The 26,324-nt window shown below is 40.9% G+C and overlaps 1 protein-coding gene across 1 annotated transcript in view; it reads right to left on the minus strand.

The window, feature by feature from the left end:
* The window catches only part of FAM81B (family with sequence similarity 81 member B), a 48,746-nt gene extending 22,968 nt beyond the window's left edge, over positions 1 to 25,778 (minus strand). The window contains exons 1-3 of the mRNA XM_087430317.1: positions 25,598 to 25,778; positions 11,621 to 11,864; positions 5,764 to 5,882 (exon numbers count right to left, since the gene is read on the minus strand). Coding sequence (XP_087286443.1) covers positions 5,764 to 5,882; positions 11,621 to 11,864; positions 25,598 to 25,707 — 473 coding nt within the window. The 5' untranslated portion in view covers positions 25,708 to 25,778. The remainder of the gene's footprint in view (positions 1 to 5,763; positions 5,883 to 11,620; positions 11,865 to 25,597) is intronic.
* Between the last annotated feature and the right edge of the window lie 546 nt (positions 25,779 to 26,324).

Here is a 26,324-nt window from a genome sequence, read left to right on the forward strand (position 1 = left end):
TTCTTTTTGTTTTGTGTGGTTTGCTCATGCTTTTTTTTAAAAAAAATATTATTTTTTTGTTTTATTTATCCTGTTTGGGGGCTTCTAAAGTAGATTTAATCTCTGTATTATTTTAATTTTTTCTTTCACCATATCCCTAAGCAGTTCCAATTTATCTATCTCCTTTCGTTATCTGATAATCTCTTTTTTTGGGAGAAATCATTTTATCTCTTATTTTTATCAAAGTAAAACATGCTTATAGCATAAAAGTCGATAAAAACTAAAAGGCTAATAACAATCTCTGTGGTTCCTTGCTCTGCCTCGCCCTGCTTCTCTCAGTTCCTCTCCCTGGAGGCAAGTGCCCACCTTTACCCACAGTTTCAGAGGTTCCTGGTGCAGCTGACTCCTAAGCCTTCTGAGAATTCTGTGGTGTCAAGTCACGTCATTCTCAGCTTATCCCACAGCTTTCAAATTGGTTTTATTACGTCTTCGAAGTCCGTTTCCACACGTCCATCTATTTTCTAGGTTCCAAGATTTTTAATGTTGATATCGCCTGTCTTTGTGGATTTATGTTTTAAAGAGAACAATCTTTTTACTGTAAATTTAATAGAGATTTGGAAGGAGCAAAATTACATGTGACTGTTCAAGCAGCAGTCTTCTTTTATCTCTTTCTTTTGCTCTTAATTTTTTTTAAACCTTGGTTTGAACGCTTCTAATCCCTCTCAAGAGATATATTCATCAGCATTATCTTCCTTCCTTCCTTCCTTCCTTCCTTCCTTCCATCCATCCATCTAAGGATGGTGGTGGCGGTGACTTTTCAGCACAGTATAGATTCTTCCTAACTACCACTCTTAACATCTGTGAACGATTCTGGCTACCTGCAGAAGATAGTGAGCATGTGCTTGGTGGGGAGTAGATCACCTCCTTTACTCAGGCTTGTAATAGCAAATCTGTTATTTTCTTAGGCTTCATTTTCTCCTCAAAAATCAGATTGGTGTATCTCACAGCAAATCATTAAGTCATAGATTCTTCGTTGTGATACTATCACCTCCTCTTTCTCAGCCTGTTGCACTTCTTTCAGGTATGACTTGGCAAGGAAAGAATCCCTAGATGATAAATAACATGATGGCATCCTCAGCCGTATATACCTCCTCAGCTGTTCTGTGTTGCTGACCTAAATCTCTAAACGGACATTTTCTATCTCTCCTATGACCCAGCCAAGCCCCTAGGCAATATTGCTCTATGCAAATTATTTGGCCTATGCCTTTCGGGATTATGACTCTTGACTCGGAGAAAATCATTATGTTTAAGGTCTGAGGAGGACTCTATCAGTCCAAACAGCCCGGTATTTGGTAAGTGTGCTCTGTTGGTGGTTAGTAGTTGTGGCAACTTCCATGTTATATTATAGATGGAGTTTTATTACTTCTTTTATTTTTAACAGGCATTGAGATGTCTCAAGTGAGAGGAGTGGAGTAAACATCTTTATTCTACTATCTTTAACCAGAAGTCCCCATTCTTAACTTTTCAAAAGTTGGCAGTATCCATAATATCATTATTGTTTCTTCAAAGGACATGACTTTTGCTTTTAATCACACATCAACACAATTTATCATTTTTTTCATATGCATGTCTGCCTTGGGGTCCCAAATAGCCAAATGTGGTTAGGCGGCTGCTACAGATTGGAAGTCCCAGCCATCCCTAGGGGTGCCCTTTACATACGCACCTTTTTCTTTTTTGCACTTGAGACTAATCTACCGAACAGAGGAGAGGGTGTCAAAAGCAGGCCAGACAACTTTGAGAACCTCATCTCATAGGAAGTTCTTGCTTTTAAATTGCCACTATATTGGGGTGGGAAGTAAGGTGTAAAATTCAAAGCACATTGTTGTTATCAAATATTGAGTTTGATTTATGAAGCAGTAAAATGTTTCCTAGGAATTACATGAAAATAATCAACTTAATTTCACTTATGCCAAAATGCTAATTGGAATTGAGGTCAATATATTCAGGAAGACAGCAATTAATCTGCCTCAGCTTGTCGATTAGGCGCAAAATACAGAAAAGAAAAAGGAAAAGAAGGATAAATTTAAGTTTCAGGGCTTTTAGCCAGATTCTGTCTCAGATTACCAAATGGATTTAAGAAATTTTCATAAAAGGGAGACATTTCGAGGAAAAATAAGACCTTGTCCTAAAATCACTACTTAATATTGAAGGGGAAGGTAAGTAAGTAATTGGAGAGCACAATGGAGGAATAGGAGGCTCTTGATTTTCCTTCCTCCCTCAGATGCACTAAATAAACAGCTACACACAGATCAATTAATTCCCTTTGAGAAAAATCCAGAAACTAGTTTAGAGACTCCTACACATCAGTCAACTAAGAAAATACTCACATTGAAATGGGTAGGAAGAGCTGAGGCACGCTCATGCCATAAACCCCATCCTTGGCATGGCACCTTACAATTGGGAGGGAACCCCCAAATACCAGCCCCTCCCTGAGGAGCAAAGGGCTTGGACCACACATCTAGCACGCCAACTTTTAAGGCTGCCACCGAGAGACCGTCTTCCAAATCACCTAGCTCTGAGAGCTGAGGAGACTCATTTGTGAGTCCCCCAGGACTATAGAAAACAAAGAGGTGATTTTAAACGGCCACATGATTAAAAAATGGGCAAAGGACTTGAATATATATTTGTTCAAAGATGATCATACAAATGGCCAACAGGTATATGAAAAGTGCTCAACATCACTAATCATCAGGGAAATGCAAATCAAAACCACAATGAGATATCACCTTATACTGTTAGGATAACTATTACAAAAAAAAAAAAAAAAAAGATAACAAGTGTTGGCAAGTATGTGGAGAAAAGGGAATGCTTGCACACTGTTGGTGGGAATGTAAATTGGTGCAGCCATTATAGAAAATAGTATGGAGGTTCCTCAAAAATCTGAAAATAGAACTACCATATCATCCAGCGATCCTTCTTCTGGATATATATTCCTGGTTTCAGGAAATGAAACCAGTACCTGGAAGAAATATCTGTACTCCCATGTTCATTGCATATTCACAATAGCCAAGATATGGAAAAAACCTAAGTATCCATCAACGGATGAATGAAGAAAGAAATTGTGATACACACATACAATGAACAATGAAATGTTCAGCCTCAAAAAAGGAGATGTTGCCATTTGCAACAACATGGATGAACCTGAAGGACATTATGCTAAGTGAAATAAGCTAGACACAGAAAGAAAAAAACCCACATGATCTCACTTATATGTGGAATCTAAAAAAGTCGAATACATAAAACAGAACAGTAGGTACCGGGGTGAGGAGGTGGGGGAAATGGGGAGATGTTGGTCAAATGGGAGAAAGTTGCAATTATGTAGGAAGAATAAGTCTAGAGACCTAATGTACAGCGTGATGACTATAGTTAATAATATTGTATTGAAGAATGGAAATGTGCTAAGAGAGTAAATTTCAGCGCTCTCATCACACACAAAAAATGGTAACTATGTGAGAAGATAATATTAACTAGTTTGACTATAGTAATCATTTTATTATGTACATATGTATTAAATCATCATGTTGTACACCTTAAATATATACAATTTTTATTTTTTAAAAAAGGAAAGAAAAAAAGAAATTGGAGCAGAACAAAAAGAGTTGCATATCTTTCCTTGATATTATTCTATTCATCTCTTGGTTTCATTTAAATTTGTTATTGTGTCTTGCATGTAAGACAGAATTTACAAGAATAAAATAATAGATTTGTAAAAAGCTTGCAGAAAAAATTAAATAGTTGAAGTGTCGTCATCACACTACCAAACTGAACCAAATTCCAAGTTTCATTCAAAACAGATATTTGGTGTTTATCTTCTTCGCAAAATCATGGCACATCTAAGTAGGGTGGTGGGTTTGTTGGTTTTTGTTTTATTATCTTGCTTCATAACTTACCCAAATATTATAAAAATTCTTTTGTATGTATCAAATATTATATAATATATTTTAGAAGTATAAAATATTTGTACATAATATAAATAATGATATATGTATGTATGTGTGTGTATACAGATATACACACATACACATAGGTACTAATCCTCTAGATTCTGTTTTCCTAATGTCTGTGTTGTCTGTTACCTGCTCTGGACTTTCATGGCTAGCGTGTTAGTTTCGGTCCTTGATATTTCTTACCTTGATTGCTGCAATAGGCCTCCTTCCATTTCCATGCCTTCTTTTTGTACCCCACCAATTCAGCTACTACTAGAATGTCACTAAATATGATATGTCATCCCTTACTTCAAATCTTCCCATGTCTGTTTATAACCTTCTACATAAAGTTCAAACTCTTTACGTTGGCCCACAAGATTCCTCATCATCCAACTCTGGACCACTTCTCTAGCTTCATCTCCCAATCTCCCATCTCTCCCTAAATGCAAATCCCCAAATACCACAACTAAAATACTCTTCTTACAAGCAGGCCCTGGAACATGTCACAATAATTCATCCCTCAGTACTTTCGTGCATGTTATTTTTCCTATGTGAAGTGTCTTTCCCACCCTTCCTTGTTTAGCTAATTGCTACAAATCTTTTAAAACTCATCTCAAGTATCACCTCCTCCAGGAAGTCTTCCCTATGCCTCAATCTGATTTGGGTATTCTCATAGCACCCCAGGCTTTCATTACAGTGTTCATCTCATTGCTTATATTTGGGGCTTGTTTTCCCAGGTAGACTGAACAGGTATAGGAAGAGGGCTGTGTTGTTGAATCCCTGAATCCTAGTACACTGCCTGGCATATGGTAAGTGCTTAATACATTTTTGTTGAATTGAATGGGGAGGTTTATCCTAGGTGTTAAACACCTAATTCTTATTTGGTCATGAACACTCCAGAGTGGATTAACTAGGTGGAGGTAGGGGCCTTCCAGGAGTGAGGAAAGAGGTGCTGGAGGAAGAGGCAGAGATGGAAAAGCGTCCCTGGTCAGCCATTTACAAGGCATCTTTGATGTGTCTACCCAAGTTGTCCTGCCATTGTCAATGAGTACAGATTTTTGCAGAACTGTGTACCATTAATTCTTTTGATTTAGAAATCTCATACAAAAGATGTTATTCAAAATTTTATCCATTTGGCAGTAAATCCCTTTTGTTAGACTTTTTTTTTGTGTCTGAGGAAGATTGGCCCTGAGCTAACATCTGTTGCCAATCTTCCTCTTTTTGCTTGAGGAAGAGTGTCTCTGAGCCAACACCTGTGTCCATCTTCCTCTATTTTTCTGTATGTGGGATGCTGCCATGGCATGGCTTGATGAGTGGTGTGTAGGTCTGCACCTGGGATCTGAACCTGTGAACCACGGGCCTCTGAAGCGGAGCACGTGAACTTAACCACCTTGCCCCCAGGCTGGCCGCTCTTAGACTTTTATATATAATTCTCGTTTATTTTAAATGTTTTAATCATTAGAATTTGACACATCTGGGGAATTTATACGTGGTTATGAGGGTGTGTCTTTGTACAGATGTTGACATTTGGACAGTTGAGGGCTATAAAGACAAGACTCTCGTCACTTAAGGACTGAACTGGACATTCTATATAAAGGGACTTCTATAGACACCTTGGATGTTCACAGGTAGCATGAGGTTTTCAAATTCCATGACACACTTTCTCAACTACCATCTCATTAGTTTAGCTTAATGTAAAGAGAGTATCTTATTTTCTGCAATATGGAACTTATTTGGGAATGAGAATTCAGCGGCCAAGCAGTGACTGCTAAACATTAGTTAATATGCTTCTTCTTACCTGGCTACTCTTCCTCGAAGATCTCCGACTCCTTGAAGGTGCTTGGTGTTGAGCTCCTGTACTGCAAAATTAGTTCCTGTGGCCGCCTGATCTCGAACTCTTATTTGGTCTTCTAAAATCTGTAATTTTGGGTTAAAATTCCCATTAATTTCCCATAACACATGATAAGAAAATAACATTTAAAGCAGAGGTTACAAAATTGAATGCATTTCCTAATTAGGCTGATAGTGTAGATGAGAGAGAGTGTCCTATGTCAGAGAGAAGCAATCCCTGCTTTATCTGAGGGAGGCAGTGATGACTTGATTCCAGCTGATTGTTGCCAGGTGGGAATGAGGGTTCAACAGTGTTTCAACAGAATCCAGAAATCTGGATTTTATGTTAAATTTCTCAATTTTTAAATAGTGACATCTTATTCCAAATCTTTTATAAACACTATATGGGCCAAGCAAAACATATTTATTGTGCTGTTATGGCCATGGGTTGCCATTTGGCCATGGTTGATCTAAAAGCTTCCATGAAAACCTATTTCAGGATTGGTGGTAAGTTTAGAAGATGGGATCTTTCATATGACACCAGGCAAGGCCCTTTACAGATTGAATCAAAACCATAATGAAGCTAATACAACTAACACAAGCAAATCTGAATCAAACCGTTTCACAAACTCACAGTGAAAGAGGTTTATTGTTCTAGAATTTATAGAGAAGATGAGAGATTATGGCTCGAGTGTGTTCAGATTTTGTCCTTGAGTATCCTTAGTCATGTCTTCATTATGTCTTGATGTTCTGAAATAAAGCTGACTGTCCTATACCGCTAGATTGGTGGCCCTAAGAACAGTGATTTTTAATTTTTTGCACTCACATATAAGTATTAATTTAATAATTGAAAAAATTCTGGTTGTCCATAGAAAAAATTTATATCTTACTTGACATTCAACAAATTCCAACGTAAAGTTAGGACATAAAAAATAATTTGTATTTACTTAGAAATAAGTGAGAGTATAGGACATTGGAAAACACAGACAAATTTATGATATGGGGAAACATTCAAGTTTAGTTGCTATATTTGAACAAGGCCTCAACTATGTTTAAACTTATGTTTATGAATTTTGGGGGCAAAAGAAGGATTTTTGTAGCAAATGAATTATAGAAACTTCAAAAACCATATACAGAATCTTGCCCATTTGTCAACTGGCAGATTGAAACAACCGAAGAGCAAATAAAGCTTTAATTGAAGACATAAAAGTGTCAAAAACTTTAGCTAGAGTTTTCCTTCATTTGTTTGTTTGTTCTTGCATGTGTGTGGGTGTTTTGGTCCATTTGAGCTGCTATAAGAAAATACCACAGACTAGGTGGCTTATGAACAACAGAAACTTATTTCTCACAGTTTTGGAGGCTGGAAGCCCGAGGTCAGGGTGCCAGCGTTGTCGGGTTCTGGGGAGAGCCCTCTTCTGGGTTGCAGATGGCCGACTTCTTGCTGTGTCCTCCCATGGTGGAAGGGACTAGGCTGCTCTGTGGGATCTCCTTTATGAGTGCACTAATCCCATTCCTGAGGGCTCCACCCTCATGACCTAATCACCTCTCACAGGCCCCACTTCCTAATACCATCACCTTGGGCATTAGGATTTCAACCTGTGAATATTGGTGGGAACACAAACATCCAGACCACAGCAGTAGGTGATGCTTTGCTTTGTTTTGATAAAGAATAGTGATGAAAGGAAACTTGCCCTGCCAAACACTGAAACATTTTATAAACAAGGATGAGTAAATCAGGGTAGCTAAATAGATGTGTATAGCTAAATAGATCAATGTAATTTAATGAAGACCTTGGTAAATGTAAGAAAGAAATATGCTATACATTAGACTGAAAAATCAATGGGGGAGGAATTTCACAAATGGTGTTGGAATCTCTGGTTACCTCTTCAGAAAACAATCAATTTAGATCCTTACCTCATGACATGCATCAATGTAGATTTTAGAAAAGATAGATTTCAAATATAAAGTTAAACCATAAAAATAACAGATAATAGAGGGGATTACTTAATCTCCGAATGACGACATTTCTATTCTTAAAAGAAATGAGAGAAATCACAAAGCAAAATACTGGAATGTTTAACTTTATATAAAACTTGCAAAAAACATTGTAAATATGATTAAGACATAAACAACAAACTGGAAAAACTTTAATAACAAACGCTATTGCCAAGGGTTTCAGTGATGTGCTACAATCACTATGCATCCGTTTGTGAGAGCCAATTGTGCATATCTCTTCCCATCTTTGTGTTCAGTAACGTCAGTTGGTCAGTTGGTGTTTGAAATCAATCAAAGTAAGAGTATTTACACCATGGAAATAGGCAAACACTATAAACAAGGTTTTTTTTTTTTTGTTGCTTTTTTTTGTTAGGAAGACCAGCCCTGAGCTAACATCTGCCAATCCTCCTCTTTTTGCTGAGGAAGACTGGCCCTGGGCTAACATCCATGCCCATCTTCCACCACTTTATATGGGATGCCGGCCACAGCATGGCCTGACAAGCAGTGGGTCGGTGCGCTCCTGGGATCCGAACCAGTGAACCCTGGGCCGCCGCTGCAGAGCACGTGCACTTAACTGCTTGCGCCACTGGGCTGGCCCCTATAAACCAGGTTTTTATCCCCCAGAAAAAAGTTAATTGCTGATTGTTAGACATTTACCAACCTATCACTGGTTATTATCCTCAATTAATAAAAAGATCATCAAATCAATAAAAGTTAAAAAGCACTAAGACTCCAAAAGACAAACTGGCAAAAGACATTAACAGATTATTGACAGAGAAAGTGCAAATTGTTATAGTCACTAGAGCTAACATCTGTGCCCATCTTCCTCTATTTTGTTTGTAGGACGCTGCCACAGCATGGCTTGATGGGTGGTGTGTAGGTCCACACCTGGGATTCGAATCTGTGAAACCTGGGCTGCCCAAGCAGAATATGCAAACTTAACCACTATGCCACTAGGCTGGCCCCTATTATAGTCAATTTTACAAAGTGAAAAAAGAGAAAGATCTCATTTTTATCCCATCGAATTAGCAAAGATTAAAACAATAAATTATGCTGGCATAGGCACAATGAAAAAAGCACTCTCATGTAATGCTGATGGAAGTGTAAATGGGTATAAACTTTCTGGAAACCAATTAGACAACATGCATCAAGAGCTTTCACAGTGTTCATACCCAGATAATTCCACTTCTAAGAATATATACTATGGAAATAATCCAAATGCAGACACATAATTATGCACAAAGATATTTCAATATTAGGAGAATAATTAAGCAAATCATGGTGTATGGACCATGCAAAGAGCTTTTAATGATATATGAAAGAGTTTATGATATAATTTTATATTAAAGATTGTGCTTATGAATGTAGTCTCAGCCTCCTAAATGGAATGCCCAGAAAGACTAGAGGGAGATGCATCTGGGTATTGGTAGAGATTGCCATTTGGTGGTGGAATTGTGAGAAATTTTTTCTCAGGTTTTACAATTTTTTCCTAAACTTTCAAAATAATTACAATTAACAAGTATTGCTTTTATAAGTTGGGGAAAAAAACACAATAAAGCAATATACATAAAATTCTCTTTTCTTGAATTAAAAATTAATTTTAAAATTTATAATTAGCTGCCAGCTTAAAAACAGAAATAATTTGATTTTGAAAAGGAACAAGCAACTTAACTGCTGCAATTATAGTTGATTAAAAAAAGTGTTTTTTTCATTCCTTTTAAAGACCCAAGCCAAGCCTCAGCTCACACCTGGATCTGTCTTGCTGGCCCATCTGCAAATGGGCTGATCTGGTTAATGTGTTTAGGTTTTTGAAAAATACTTGAATAGCATCCATTTCTCTATAAAGTGCTTCGTCTCAGTTATTTGCTAAAGGTAGCCTAATTGTTTATTCTTCATAATGTTGTAACTACATTATCTACAGCGGTTAACTATTTTCTAATTCAGTTTTTTTCACAATCAGACCAGTCCTTCTCATTTTCCCTATATATGCCAAACCCTTAACAGGATTGCAAACATTCTGAAATTTTATAGTATTTGGAAAATGTTTTGGCTTTGTCTGTTTTCAGAGCTAATCTAAGGTAATCAATTACTATAGGAAAAGAAGCTCTCAGCAAGATTTCTAGAGATCTGGAAACTTTTTCCCCCTAATGCTGAGTATTTTATTGGGGGTATAATTAATATGTATTCAAATGTGCAAATCAAAGTATATATCTGGATGGATTTTGACAAATATAATCAACTGTGTAATAACCACCCAAATCAAAATATAGAATATTCTAGAAGCATTTTGACATTTCTGAGGATGCTGTTCTCTTTTCAGTTACCAAGAAGTTGTGAGTCCTAAATTAGGATCTTATTTTGGTGCTAGTGCTGTATGTACTTGATCTTCTCATCATCTCAAAGGCACTGAACTGCTTATCTCTTGTCATCTTCATGATACTTTATGATGCCTGTAAACACCTTTGACCACTTTGAGAAGTAGCATTGATTTTTTAGGCACGAGGGTCAATTCAATATGTGCTAAATACTAATAAAGTGCCTTTTAAAAGTTCACTAGGGCTTTTAAACTTTCCGCCCTCCCTCAAATGCATTATGGGGTCTGCCAGACCATACAGATAGAAAATAAATTAATAAATATCCTTAGCCTTAAATACAAAGTCATGGGGAAGTCATTGCTGGGTCAATCTCATGTTTTTTGTTTGTTTGTTTTTTTCTTTAATCCACAATTCTCTGAGAGTAGAAAAGACATGTATTGTGGGAGGCGATTGTTGTCAGTTCTCATAATTCCACAAATTTTTGGTCAGTTTCCTAAAGTCTATTCCCTGGAAACTTTGTTGAAAGCTGCTATCCCAAATTCAATACGCTCATTAGCACTTTAAAAACTCCGAAAGATCTGTAGTAAAAATCTGTTTATCTTGGTTTAACCCAAGCATTTTCTTTTTTGATTAGAAACTCAAATATTTTCCCTTTAACACCTTAAACACCATTCATTCATTTATTCATCTATTCAGGAAATATTTACAGAGTGCTGACTACCTCTCATACACTGTCATCATTTGGTGTGGGACTTAGCAGTGAACCAAACAAAGTCCCTGCCCTCATGGAGATTATATTTTAGAAGAGGAAACAAACCATAAACAAATATAAGCTATAATAGTTTGCGATACAGGCTATGAATAAAAGTAACGGAGGGTTTAAGGGAGATTGTGACTGTTGGGCTTGAGAGGGGTGCTATTATAGTGTGTCAAGGAAATCCTTTCTGATAAGGTGATATTTGAGCAGGGACCTGAAGGAAATGAAGAACATTTCATAGAAATATTTAGGTGAAGATGATCCAGCCAAAGTGAATAGCATGTGCAAAGGCCCTGAAGCCATAGCATGTTTGGTATGTTCTAGGAAGAGCTGGGAGACCAGTATGGCCAGAGTGAATGAGAGAGGGGTGGGAGATGGAGTCAGAGAGATTGTTGGGGTCAGATTGTAATGGGCCTATGAATCAGCATTGCCAATGCATTATGAAAACCTCTCTCGGAAATGATTACATTAGTAGAATCTTGAAGATTTAGGCTAAAATAAGCACCTTAGCACAATGTCTGCCATAATGTTAAACAATTGTCTTTACTGTCACAAAATAAATATTGAGTGAACGTTTTTTGAATAGAATTTCCTTCTACTTTTTGGCATAAACGAGCAGTTGAAATATTGGACTGTTTCCCTCTGAGGCAACTAAATTGTAACCATTTAAACTTAAACAATAGTGACTCATTTCTATAGCTGAAAAATGACATCGGTGGTTGATTGTCTTTGCCAACATATAGGAAATAAAGAGCTACCTCAATGTTTTGGTTGAGTTTTTTGACGATGCTGGTGATGGTCTGGATATGGCTTTCCAGTAGCTTCCTGGCAAGCGACTCCTCTTTTCGAAAGCCGTGGGTCCCCTGAAGACAAGCAGAGATGTCCTCCTTGATGCGGAAGGCTTGTTCAAGGAGGAAAGCTATGGTGCGCTCCTGATTGTTCAGTCTGTCTTCTAGCTGACTTCTCAGGGGGTTTGGAATGGCAGGAAGAAAAGGATGACGGCTAGTCAGGGAGAGGAAACAACACCAGAGGCGTTACAAGAATGAGCAGGGGGAGCCAGAGCCAGCACTTGCATCCTGACTTCTGCTCCTGTATTTTCCCCGCTGTGAGAAGTTTGGTAGGACCTGAAGCGCCTACCTGGTTAGAATCTAGGTTTATGTCTCATCTAAGAAGCTGATCTGACTTACGCCTTGATCTTGTATCACGCATTTTTCAAGCTGAAAGTTTCCCAAGCAGAAATTGTTCTCTATTTTACCCACTATTCTAACAAGCCCAGTTGGATCTACAGAAATTTAGTACCTGATAATTCTACACTGAGGAGAGGGCTGCCTTCTAAGTTTGGAAGAAATGATAGCTCAAAGGCAAAGATTAACAAAAGAGTCAGACATTCAACGAAGAGTAAATTAGAAAAGGAAAAAGACAAAGGCTAGGGCTATTTAGCGTTAGAGCAAAGAAAGAGGTAAAATCCTGATGGCCCCTATTGGCATTAGCACATTACTCCTTCTCTTCACAGATAAATCTCTTGAAGGACAAGCTGCTTTTGTCATGTCTTTTTCTTCGTTTAATTTACTTTGCTTACTTTTGTGACCTAGTCTCTGAAGTCATACGCCATCACTTTTGCTTTAGTCTCTTCCTTAGAAGCCGGTCACTGAGCTCAGCCTACACTCCAGGGGAGGGGAATTAGGTTCCATCTCTTGAGAAGTGGAGTATTAAAGAATCTGTGGACATTTTAAAACCAGCACACTGTCACAGGCCTCTAACTGGCCTCTGTCTCCACTTGTACCTTCCGCAGTACCCACTCCTTCCACTGCCATCAGAATAATCTTGTTGGAAAGAAAACCTGGAGTTGCTCTGAGGTGAGGATCTAGGGCTTGAGAAATGATGGGGGGTTCTGTGGGGCTCACAGGACAGACTCGCGTCCCTTGGAAAATATTGCCATCCCCCAGGCCCAGGGGTCTTGGTGTCTCTGCAGAGCCGTCAGGTGAGGCTCCTTCAACCACAGCGCACCTCTGCTCAGCTCTGGTTGGTCTTTGGAGGACCCACTTGCCAGCCAGGTGGCGCAAGCAGTTAAGTGCACGTGCTCCACTGTGGCGGCCCGGGGTTCGCCGGTTCGGATCCTGGATGCATACCGACGCACCGCCTGGCAAGCCATGCTGTGGCAGCGTCCCATATAAAGTGGAGGAAGATGGGCACGGATGTTAGCCCAGGGCCAGTTTTCCTCAGCAAAAGGAAAAAAAAGGGGAGGATTGGCAGATGTTAGCACAGGGCTGATCTCCTCACAAAAAAAAAAAAAAAAAAAAAAGAATTAAATTAGAGGACCCACTTAACTTCAGCTTCCCAGGAAAAGTGAAGCTCTCAGCGAGGGAGAGTTGAGGTCTAGAGTGAACAATTCAGCTCAAGTACATCTGCCCCAGAGGAGCATGACAGCTCACATGAGACAGAGCACAGAAAGAGAGGAAATGAGTTACACAGTTCCTCAGGAGTAAAAGTTCCTGGACTCACTATGGTCCCTACTAACATGCTGAACTAGCATGACTACTGGCTTCCCGTCCTCCCCTATCCTAAAACCTTGGAGGACATAGAGAGAGAAAATGAGAAAACTGTTGAAGGGGATCAAGACTATCCTTTACCCACTCTGGGTCCTTTCTGACTGGGCTACAAATTAAATTGACATGAGACCAAATAGCAGGAAAAAATCAAACAAAGCTTTATGACATGTATACATGGGAGAAAAGAGGGAAACTGAGTTTCTTGATGAATGGCAGAGGTTTTCACCCTAAATAGCATATTCAGGTAGACAAAGGAGGACATTGGGGGTGGAGGAGTCAGACATGGGAGACCACCAGAAATCACAGCAATCAGGAGTATGCAGATTTCAGTCTGCCTTCCACACTGATAAGAGTTTCTAGAGATAAGATCATCCCCCCTTCTTCCAGGTACAGAGAGGGAGATACCTTTACAAGTGGAGACTTCCCTTATAAATGTAAATATTTGGTCTTAGCAAGGACCCTCCCAGTCTATCAATAAAATAACCAAGGTAAAAAAAAGACATATTTTGAGGTGGCCAATTTTGAACTACCACACTGTGACAAACCCCTGGGGCAGTGGAGGCTATTTTAAATCTGTCAATGTGTGGGGTGGTATAGTGGGTGCTGTGATGTGCCACCAGCTCGCCTTTTAGGAAGGAAGGATTTATTTCCCCAACTGCTCGGAGCACTGCTAGCTGACAGACCTCAGCTGTTAGCATCCTCTGGGAATATTCTTGGTGAAGAGAGTCGCCTTGCCCAAGGTCATGCCCACTTTCTGGGGCAGCTCAAATTCAGTGATTGGTTGATATGTGGATATAAGGGCCTGGAACGCTTGCTGTATCTCAGAACAACTTAGAAGGACCATCCTAGCTTCAGAGCTCCCTGTGGGGTCAGCTGAAGTCTTCCTTGGTATTGCATCACAATACTTCTCATTTTGCCCAATTCTGTATCCTTTCCTTCCCTTTCACAGGTGTTTATCCCAGAGCACTCCATCATAAGCCTTCAGTTCACACCAATCTCTGTCTCAGAGCCTGTTTCCTGGGCAACCCAACCTCAGTCAGATGGCCACGTGGGTCTGGGGCAGGAGATATAGTTGTGGGAGGATAAAATGGGGAAGAGGGACCATTGTAATTCTGCTTTTGCTTCTCCCCTTATTGCCTTGGGACAAACTACTCTACTCTGTGAAATTTCAGACTCTGGTCTAAGTGTCCTCAAGAGTTAAATCAGACAAGGCAGAAGTCCTGTGTTCTGCAGTAGCTGAAACAATAATAGCAAAATCTTGGAAAACAACTGACCTTGGGCAATTGCGTCTACACTCTTCTACCTCCACATGCCCCAGGGGTGGGAAAGCAACTGCTCTCCTAACATTACTTCTTCCTGAGGAGCAAAACGTGGAGGCCTGATGGAAGTTATTTTGTAGGATGGGGAGTAGTTTGCTGTGATTTTACTGTGCCTGGGGCTCGTCCACACCCCACCTCCTGAGCTCATTGGAGCTGACCAGACTCCAGTGGAGACTAGGTCTGGCTGAAATCCTCAAGGGACAGATGTACTCACAGGCCAAAATATCAGGACATTTGAGGAGTACAGTCTTTTCAAAAACTAACCAGCCAACAAATAAACAATCTACTGGATTACAGATTCCTACAGAAAAGAAATACTAAAATATATGCAACAAGAAATTTTTAAAAAGGCTAATAAATATATTAAAAAAGAAGTTATGGGAAGATAGCAAAATGGAAACAAAAAACTAGGAAACATGAAAAGTAAACAAGTAGAAATATTAGGCATAAGAAATTATAATAGTTTAAATAAAGAAAAATAAAAGATGGGATAAATATGACAGAGGGAATAACTGAAGAATGAATTAGTGATTCCGGAGACCAGATTGAGGAAATTTACCAGACAGAAGAAGGGATGGTCACACAACTTGGAGATGTCAGGGTCAGAATTTGAAACTCATGTCTGTCTGACTCCAAAATCAAATGTTAACCTCTCCCATGTATGCCTGTCATTCCAGGAAAGAGTAAAGCAGAAGCAAGAGACACACTGTGATTAATGCTACTTAAGCGACCTAACAGAGTGGCAGCAGAAACGACAGGTAGAAGTGTCCCCAGGCTCCGTATCTACTCTTCCCTAGTTCTTTCTTCCTTTCTTGGTCTTGGCCACCATCATCTCCTCTACTTTTGCCTCCTAACAAAGAGTGCATCCTCCACACGGCAGCTAGAGTGGTCTGTCCAAAAGTGTAAATGACAGCACTTGCCTACTGAAAACGCTTCACTAGCTTTTCCATTCTCTGACAATAAAACCCTTGCTCTCCTGTTCGACTTCATCTCCTCCCACTCTTCCCACCATTCACTCTCACGCAACCACATGGATCTTCTTTCTGTTCCTCAAACATGCTAAGCTAGTTCTTAGCTCAGAGCCTTGGCACTTGCTATTCCTTCTGCTTGGAATGCTCTTCCTTGCAGTCACTTCATGGCTGCCTCTTTCTCATTGTTTAGGTCTCAACTCCAATATCCCCTTCTCCTCAGACAAGCCTTCCCCTCAGTCACTTTCTATCATAATTCCTCACTTCATCTTCTCCATAGCATTTGTCATTACCCAAATTATCTTATTTATTTGTTTGTGTTTATTTTTGCCCTCCATCACTAGAATGAAAGCTCCCTGTGGGCAGGCACTTTATCTAACTTGTTCCCCAACACTGAGAAGAGTGCCTGACACATAGTAGGTGGTCAATAAATATTTTTCGACTGACTGACTGATTTATCCAACTGAACCGTTCCCTTAAGATACAGTTGTTAGAAAATTGCAGAAAAAAATGGCTCAATAAAGCTACAGGTTGTTAGAGCCTGTAGGTTTGCAGTTTCCTCTCTACTAGCAGAATAAAATAGCCTCAGCCTGGGTGAGAGTCCTCCTTCCTGTCACCTGCACACTTAAGGAACAAAGAAGGCTTTGCTAAGGGCTTTTATTAATCAGATTCCATCTACCCACTCATTTGGCTCAAAAATGTTCTTCTGGAAAATTACCAAATGGAACCTCATATATATATAAAATCCATTCCTCTAAGGCCCCCGCATGCTGACAGTGCTACCCTGTGGATGTCTGAGTCACAGGCAGGAGGGAAGAGGACATCAGGCCCTGCCGATGGTGACATACAGCCTAGTCGTGGACTACAGACTTGCTCGTTATTTTCCTTGAGCTAGTTCTTATTTTGGCCTCTAGACAATCTGCAGCCAATATTCGCCAGTGAAAGGGTATTTGATCTCCAGTCTTCAGTCCTATACAGACACTTGTAAATTATGTTTCATTCCTCTCAATATTTAGGATTTCTTTTTGGAGTTCCCAGTGTGGCAGACACTATTGGTTAACTTCCTATTAGCCATTCCCCCTTCTGCCTGATTTGGTTCATCCTCCTGCCCCCCATGTCCTTCAGGGGGCCAAGCTAATCATGATGGTCCCATGATGGTTGAGATGCAACTGGTTTAGGCAGGAGCATGTGAAGCAATTCTGGCCAGTGGGGTGCAAGGGAAAACCTACTGTGGGGCTTCTGGGTAAGGTTTCTTTGCCTTCAAGAAGAGATACACAAGAAGAAACTTTCCTCCTCTTTGCTGGATGTTGTCCTGTTTGTCTGTGCTTGATGCCTGAAACTGCTGAAGCCATCTCGTGATCATGAGGGAAAAGAGGGTGGCAGGCAGGAAGGATAGAAAACACCTGGGTGCTCGGTGATGTTGCTAAGCCTTGAAATTAACCAAACTCTAGATTTTTTAAGGTGAGATAATCAATGTTCTTACATTTAAGCCATTTTGGTTGGAGTTTTTGCTACACGCAGCTGAAAGCACTGTATCTGTATCTAGTAACTTACCAATAAAAACATCAGTTGAAATAGAAATATATCAATAAATACTTGCCAAATGTTTACTCTAGTCAATGCACAATCTATAATGGGTCTGCCCCTCAAGGAACCTAGTTTAATTCAGTGTTTCTCATAAAGAAACTTGCATTAGTATCATGGGGGTGGGGAAGGGAGGGAAGTTGTTAAAATGCAGATGCCTTGACTCTACCAGAGACCTACTAAATCATAATTTTTGGAGAAGTTGGAGGGAGAGCAAGAATATGTATTTTAAACAAGCACTTAGGTGATTCTAATGTATTCTAAAAGCTGAACATCACTGATTTATTTAAGACTGGTCATGGGAAGCAGTGAAAAACGTAAGATAGGATATATAATGGAGTGTTGAAGAGTGAGACATGGACTCTGAGCACTCGAGTTATATAGACGTTCAGAAGCAGCTTGGCAAGCTGGAAGGCAACATAGACTAGGATGGGACATAGGCTCTACCACTTACCGTTTAAGTGTTTCAGTTCGTTCATCTTTAAATAGGGCTAACAGGGCCCACTTTGCTGTGTGGTTCTAAGTTCTGGGATAACATGTGAGAAGCGTGTGGTGGGGCAGTGAATGCCATGCAGCTGCACTGCGGTCCAGGGTTCTGAGGGGCCCATGTACAGTCACTCTTTGGGTGTGCTGTTGGCTGGTGTCAAGACTATATCCAGAAAGAGCATGAGGAAGCAGACTTAGGCCGGCAGAGGGACCAGTGGAACAGGGCTGCCACCTCTGCTCAGATGCCAGTCTGTGGTCCTGCCTGTCATGGCCTCATTGTTGTTGCTATTTGGCACATTGAAGGAAGCCTCTAAGGAGGGCGGCACCTGGTGCTATGGGATGTATTTGCCTGCAACCATGGAGACACTAAGTGACATATAAATGCTGGACTGTAGATATTTCTTTTTTTATTTTTTGGTGAGGAAGATTAGCCCTGAGCTAACATCTGTTGCCAATCCTCCTCTTTTTGCTGAGGAAGATTGGCCCTGGGCCAACATCCATGCCCATCTTTCTCTACTTCATATGTGGGATGCCTGCCACAGTATGGCTTGATGAGTGGTTCATGGGTCCATGCCCCGGATCCGAACCTGTGAACTCCAGGCCGCCGAAGTGGAGTATGTGAATTTAACCACTACACCACTGGACTGGCCCTCTCTTTTTAGTTTTCAGAGTTTAATTTTAAAAGTTATTTTATATTTAAGTGGAGAGTGTTCCTTTTTGAAATTTGTTTTCATGCCTAAGATTTACTATTAGAGTGTTATCGTTATTGTTTATTAATGATGCTTAATGAAGCAACAAATGATGCTTTGTTTAGTTCTATTTACATGATTTTTACAAGATAAACATAGAGCTTATATTTTTTTCCTATTTCCATTGCCATAAGGAAAGAGTATTGTTTTCCAATTGACATTTCTAAATCAACAGCTAGAAGAACACACATAACGAACATTTTCAGTCTTCTAAGAGAAATTCCTGAAGATACCATTGTTCAAATCATCAGCTCATCCAAAAGGTTAAAAACTGAGGCCTTTCATTAGTAGCAAGATGTGGCTGCCCTGATCCTTTCAGTGAAGTAAAAAAATTCACTGCTTTATTAGTGTCTGATATCAGTGTAACTTTTCTAAATTTAACTATGAAAGGAAAGAACCGAATATTGCAGACTAGTCCAGATGAAGGTACTAACCACAGGGGAAAGAATTCCTAGGGGGCCTTTTCAGAGAGATATTTGGGCTTTACATAAATCATTGTTATATAGCTGACAACTGAATCTGAACAGATTTTCCACAAACTCCGAGTTCTATTTCTCTGCAATTCGGTGTGAGTTACACCAGCTGTGCTGTCGCTGGCAGATGCATTGGAACATAGTGCCTCTCACTTCTCTGCCTGTTCTGTTCTTGTGAATAGAGCACTAAATTTACTTAGGAGATTCTGGTAACCATTTTGGCAACCTGTAATACTCAAGAGACAAAAATTTGAAAATCTAAACCTTTTTCTAGAACACAAAAGGGCATAACTGAAGAGGATTTTCATTTTTGTGAGATCTATTACATGACTAGTTACATTCTCAGTGCATAGAGTCCTGCGGAAAAAAAATAAAGTGAAATTTTAAAGAATATTTTGATGCTTCACAAAAATAATCTGTGAGTGTGTGTGGGGGGCAATGAAATTGAAAATACATTTTCTATAGTTTCTCCATTGCTTGCTTATAACCACCCTGGCAGAGGGATTTTGCTAGCTATGGAGCAAACTCCATTGCTGAGTTTTTCTGTAGGGCTGAAAGCTCTGGGGGTGGGAAGGGAGGCAATTCGAGTTTCAGTGGGCTCAGTCCAGGAGGAAGCAGACCAAGGCCAATGGGGTTGGGCCAGCAGGGGCTCTGCAGGAGGAGCCCAGAAAGGGGAGGACTCCAAACAGCAACACGGCCAAGAAAAGACTGGAGAGAGTCTGGTTATGGATCTTTTACAGTGAAAAGTTATGTACTATATGAGGCAAACTCCTCATGTTCAGTAAAATTTTCAGTAAAATCGCAGACTTAATAATGTACCTGTTGTGACTGGCTTTCTTGTGGAGGTGTTCAGGTTGGCAAGTGTTCCAGAGTCCCTGTGTGAAGGAGGGCATGATGGATGTCCAGGTTACACTTACAGGTAAGATGTCTGTAAACTGCAGCAACAGATTGTTGTGATGATATTTGGACTTCCTACAGCATTCTGTATTTTGTAGTGCACTTTCCCATATTACCTTGCTATTTTGGGGGTGTGTGTGTTACTTACATAAGTCTCCAGGGGAAAGAGCACTGTACTTGGAGTCAGAAGACCCGGGTTCAAGTTCTGCCTATGCCACTTACTGCCTTTAACCTCTCTTAGGAAGAGAGAGGAGAGAGCTCCTTCTCTGTCCTGTAGAGAGGATGATTCCTGCCCTCCCCAACTGACTGAAGGACATCAATTGAAATGTACCTGAAGTGCTTTGTAATGTCTACATGTCACACACATGTGTTATTATAATTATTAGTACTTATTAGATGGCGTTATGGGCTGAATTGTGTCCCCCATCCCCCCCAAAAAAGATATGTTGAAGTCCTAACTCCTAGTACCTCAGAATGTGACCTTATTTGGAAACAGGGTCATTGCAGATGTAATCAGTTAAGATGAGGTCATACTAGAGTTGGATGGGCCCCTAATCCAATGTGACTAGGGTCCTTATAAGAAGATGGTCATGTGAAGACAGACACACAGGAAGAATACCATGCAAAGAAGAAGGCAGAGACTGGAGTGATGCATCTACAAGCCAAGGAATGCCAGGGATTGTTGGCTGTCACCAGAAGCTAGAGGATGGATATGAAACAGATTCTCCCTCAGAGCTCTCAGAAGGAACCAACCCTGCTGACACCTTGATTTCAGACTTCTAACCCCCAGAATTGTGAGACAATAAATTTCTGTTGTTTTAGGCCACCCAGTCGGTGGTACTGTGTTATGGTAGCCCTAGGAAACTAATACTCCTGGTAAATTATTTGAGGGGTGTTCTTAGCCCGGGAGAAATGCAAGGAATTTATTATTATACTATCTTATTTCTATATAGGGCTATCGTCAACATATCACTTTCGTAAACATTATTTCATTTCATTCCCACCACTACTGCATGGCATAAGTGAAATTTTTCTCAATTTAGGTAGAAACCGAGGCTTGGAAATTGTAAGTAACTCAACTGGGAAACGTTTTAACCTGCCTCTTTGACTCTTTTTCCTACATCACAGCAGCTTTGTTTAGACCAATCAGTAACTCTTCCCATTACATCAGTGTTTTTCTCAGAGAGAGAAGATGTATTTATTCCTCTGCTTTTTAACATATAACTTGCTCCCAACATTACGTAATTTTTCATCCCAGTTACCTTGGTTCTGCTTGGCTCACGTCTCTTCTTGGGGTCCTAAGGGTCCTCTTTGAGGCCCAGAGGTTGGGGGGGTCCCTCTCTGCTCTAGAGAGCTGAGACTGGCCTCAGCACGATTCTCATACTGAGCAGAAGCTCTTAGGGGTGGCAAGAATCCAGAGAGCCTCCTGGGGCGGGAGAGACTGAGCTTCTCTGGGCAGCCCCTGCCCTGACTTCTTTGGGGTTGCTGTGGGTAATGCTCAATTCCTACAGCTGTGCCCACCCACAGCCAGAGTCTTGCCCATCACAGGTGGGGGGCAGTGAGAAAATACTGGGTAGAGAAGAAGAAAAGACAGTACTGTGGCTGATGGCAGTTCCTCCCCAGTGCAGCTAACATGCTGTGAATCCATGCTGCCTGCACCCACAAAGGGGCACCCATGAAGGAAGATCAGAAAACTATGGTTGCAAGACATCTTCCATGCTGCACGGGAGGGGCTGGAGGTGAAGATATCCCAGTGTGTCTGGTGTGTGTGTGTATGTATGTGTGTGTGTGTGTGGGTGCGCACATGCACATGTTGAGGGGATAGCTGGCATGGCGTGTGGATAGAGGAGTGGTTAAGAAAATAGGTTTTGCAGTAATACAGACATAGATTTCTGGGTTAGAATTTGGTTCTGTCATAGCATTGTGTGACCTTGGGCAAATAGTTGACTCCTCTGAACCCCAGTGTCTTCATTTTAAAAATAGTGACACTATCCACCCCTTAGGGTTATTGTGAGATTAAATGAGATGATTAACACAGAGTAAGAGCTGGAAGCTTTCGCAATGAATACGGTCAGTGGGCCAGGGAACAGAGCAGGATGGGAGAGGGTCTGCCAATTAATAAGAACTTGCTAACAACTGGAGTGCCCCGTGTATCCCTTTCTTCATAGGCCATTCAGACTATATTCTCACCTGTGAGCTAGTTGCCCTCTAAGACGGATACGATATTGCAAAATAAAACCAAAAGATCTCCAACCCAACACGAGCCATCCCATAGAAAGCTCAACCAGGAGCATTTTGTCTTCTGTTCTTGTGGACTGTAATGTGAAATATCTGTCTCCACCGTGTAGCAGCAAAGCAATGCATCACAGTATAATAAAATGTCTGCCACAGCACTAAGAAACAACTCTGAAAATAGATACTTTCCAGACTCTGAATGCCATATCCTACTCACAAGGAGACATCATTAATCATTTATTATTTTGCCCATTTGGCTTACTGATAGTTTTATGTATCCAAATTTTAAATACCCTTCTTTGGCTGTCAGCCAGACCCTCATCCTCCCAAAATGTACTCCTGAGAGAATTCCTGAGATATCTATTGGCTATAACCCAGTCTGAACAGCTCCTTAGTACAAAACAATTCCATTTCCCTGGCCCAAATAGCATCATCCTTCAAGTTTATACTTCCCTCCTTTTCACTCCAGCCATCTTCGCCCCCTTGCTGCTTCTGCCACGCCACAAGAAGATTCCAGCCTTAGCAACTTTGCTCTTCACCCACATGTTCACATGGCCAACTCCCTCATCTCCTGGTCTTTGCTCAGATGCCAACTTCTCAATGAGACCTGCCTTCACCATGGTATCTAACAATGTGTGTCTCTTCCTCCTGCAAGAATGGAGGCTCCCTGAGGGCAGGGGTCTTTGTGGGTTTTGTTCACTGGTGACTCTCCAAGTGCCTAGTAGAGTGCCTGGCACATAGTAGACGCTCAATAAATATTTAAGTGAATAAATGATAAAAACCAGTTTTTGAAAACCAAAGAATGTTAGGGATGGAAGAAACCTTAGAAATGATTTGATTCAGTGGTGAGAAACTTTTTTTTTTTCAGGAGGGTCAATTGAAGAAAAATAAAAAGAGATTTATGGGGAGAAATTGTTTTTCGTTCAAAATTAAATCCCATAGGGGAATAATGTATGTTCTTAAGTTACTTTATTACTTACCACTTAACTTTATTACATAAAAGAATGTTTACGAGAAATTGTGGGCGGAGTTGAGAAATAGCAAGTAGAGACAGCTTTCTAGCTTGCATCCAGGAAATGAAATCTGGATCTTGAACACAGACAGCCCTTGGGACTCAGGCTGCTCATCATCCACCACCTAAAACCCCACCCAATTTTATAGGAGGCAGAGATTGCCTGGAGAAGAGAAGACATTTTCTTTTTTCTCAAGGTCACATAGCTGATTAGAGGCAGATTCAAGAGTAGACCTGAGATGCCTGGCCTCCATGCAGTGCTCCTTCCACCAGCAGGAGAAAAAGAAGAAAATGAAAAAAGGCTTTGGTGCTTTTCTGCACAATTAAGCTTAAATGAGCACTGGATACACTGTCATCAAATCAGTGGATGTCTGCTCATTGTGAATCGATGAACACGTGTGGAAATCAGAATTATTTACTGCCTTTAATATAATGTCACTATAATTGTCCTATAAATGATTGCAAGCATTCTGCCTCCCCCTACCCCGTGGATTATTAATATGACCTAACATTTAACAAGTACTAATAATGTGTAGGTGTTGTTCCAACTGCCTGAGGCTGAGAAGGGCCTGTAAACACTTGGTCTGCCTGTCTTTTTAATGTGCATATCTCCAGCCAGACCTTGTTTGTAGGATAGGCATTATCTCTTTTGTTGCTGGATTTTTACTTTTTTGGTTGTTGTTGTTATTTGTTTTTAGTATTACCTCTAAATATACCCATAAAAGATTTATGAGGCAGAATCTCTGAGAATATGTAATATATATTCAGGCAATTTAATAAGTCAATAATGACTTTTACTTGTGTAAGTACTCTGCGTATCAGTAAATCTGTTGTCACTCAATAAATATTATGACTTGAAGGATGAAGTTATTTTAAAAATTATTTTTTATGTTTATTTTATTGGATTCAACATGTCAGTTCAAAATATCTGCGTTGATGATTGAAATGCCCAAAGGCCGTTTTGCTTTTCCAGTTGATCAGCTACCCAGGAGTCTACTGCTCTAAGCAGAGCCCTAAAGATTCAATTGTTCCACCATTCTTCTCCATTAAGTCTGTCAACTGCAGTTTCTCAGAAAAGAATATTCAATGCACCACGACAGGCTACTGTAGGGGTATCAAAACACATAAGGCCATAGAGCCCCTGCCTTTAGGGAGCTTGCAGCCTGTTCTGGGAGATTAGAGACGAGAGACCAAAAGAAAACCAACAATCTCAGGTGGTGCATAGAAAGTTCTAGATATAAGGCTTAGACAGCAAGAGAAGGGATGTGAGGGAGATCAAGTTAGAAATGAATGTTGGGGCCAGGTAATCTTCATCGTGCTTTTGCTTTGAATTATAAGCCCTTTGTCTTAATTTTACTTTCTATGGAATCCAAGAAATGGCAAAAATTTCCACAGATTTCTTTGTATGTTTGTTGCCATCTTCCAGGAATTCGTTCTCTCATCTCCTGGAATGTAGGTCACCATCCTGGGCTAAAGAAATCCATTTTGGGTTCATATCGAAATTTGACAGATCAGAATAATGATTTCTATTTTCCATTTGTCATATGGAAAGTCAAGTGGGAACAGGTCTCCCTTTTCTCCTTGGATGAGGAGGTTAGCTAATATATCCATTTATGATCATTATTTTTGTGCATACCACATTCATTGCCCTTAACACAGAAAAAGTGTCAACTACCCAAATGTCATATTTTTAAACAGTTTGGTTCTATTGTTCCAAAGCTTGTTTGGTTCCATTTTCTCTAAATTATAGCCTCATTGTCTTGTAAGCAAATATGAGTTATGGGCAGCATGAAAAGAAGGGCTGAAATACCGTGGTTGAACTATTTAGAATGTATTAAATTTAGTTGGCTAAGGAACAGGTAAATTCTTAATTGTGAACATATTGCAATAAAAATCAGTGAATTTAAAAATTTTATCATCTTCATTGTTAAACGTACTTTTAAAAAATGAGGGGGGGCGGAGTCAAGATGGCAGCGTAGGCAGACTCTGAACTCACCTCCTCCCGTGGACACAGCCAATTTACAACTACTCGTGGAAAAATTACCCCTGAGACAGAACTGAAAACTGGATAAGAGGAACTCCTGCAACAACGGACAATCCTAACTGGGGTAGAAGAGGCAGAGACCCCCTTCCGGAGAGGAAAAACGCCGCCTTCACAAGCCGCCAGCTTCACGGCCGCCGGGAGCAGCTCACAGGTACGCACCCTCCCTGGAGGCGTGGGGCCCTGAGCCGGGGAGCGCCCCCGCTGTGGGCATTTTGTGGACCCAGCACAATCGAGACCAGCGGCATAATATCTGACTTTGCCTGCTACTAAAGCATTGGGGAGCACCCCCAGAAAACCCGGTTCACAAAGAAACTAAAACTGGCTCTTAAAGGGCCCGGGCACAAACTCACCCGTTCCAGAAAGCATCCTAAAATCACCAGAAAGAAAGGTGCACAGTGCTTCAGTGACAAGAGACTCACCTAATAGGCCCTGAGTGCATCTCGGTGAGGGGTGAGACCTCTCCAGGGACTGGGACATTGGCGGCGGCCATTGTTGTGGCCTGGTGTGAGCGTGCTGACACAGACGCCATTGGAGTTTTCCCTGAGACCTGCTAGCCCAGGGTCTGCCCCACCCGCTAGAGCACCGATTTAATCCAGCTCAGCCAGGGCAGGCAGCCCACCCTAGAGACTGGCCCCACCCAACAACAAGCCCTCAGGCAACGTGTGGGCCTGCATAGATTGGTGACTGGATTCTCTGCAGCCTGGCAACTGAGCCGACTTGAGCGGGGCAGGGTGTGCACAAGGAGCGGTGGAGAGTGTGGGGTGGTGGCAGAGTGTGTGGGGCTCCCGCCGTGGAGAGACTGGGTCCACTTGGGGAGGTCGGGGTGCTCACACGGGGCAGGACTGTGTTGACTGTGTGTGTGGACCTGTGGGCAACAGGGCTTGTCAGCTGCAGAAGACTTGTGCTTCTCAAAGACCCACATAGGAGGTTTGCCCCACCTTCCAAAGCCTGAAACAATTGGGTGCTCCTGTGCCTGAGGCCAGCCCCACCCAGCTGCAATCCTCAGAGAGCTGACAAGAGACCTAATAGGCTAGAGGTTTACAGCAATTCTAAGGCCCTGAGCCTAACAACCTGCCACACTGGGGGCCTACTCACTTAAAAGAAATACTGCAACACAAATGTGGTATTAGAACTTACAGCCAACTG

The sequence above is a fragment of the Ceratotherium simum genome, chromosome 4 (assembly GCF_057802395.1).
Source record: "Ceratotherium simum simum isolate JZ-2026a chromosome 4, ASM5780239v1, whole genome shotgun sequence".
Classification (NCBI taxonomy): Eukaryota; Metazoa; Chordata; class Mammalia; order Perissodactyla; family Rhinocerotidae; genus Ceratotherium; species Ceratotherium simum.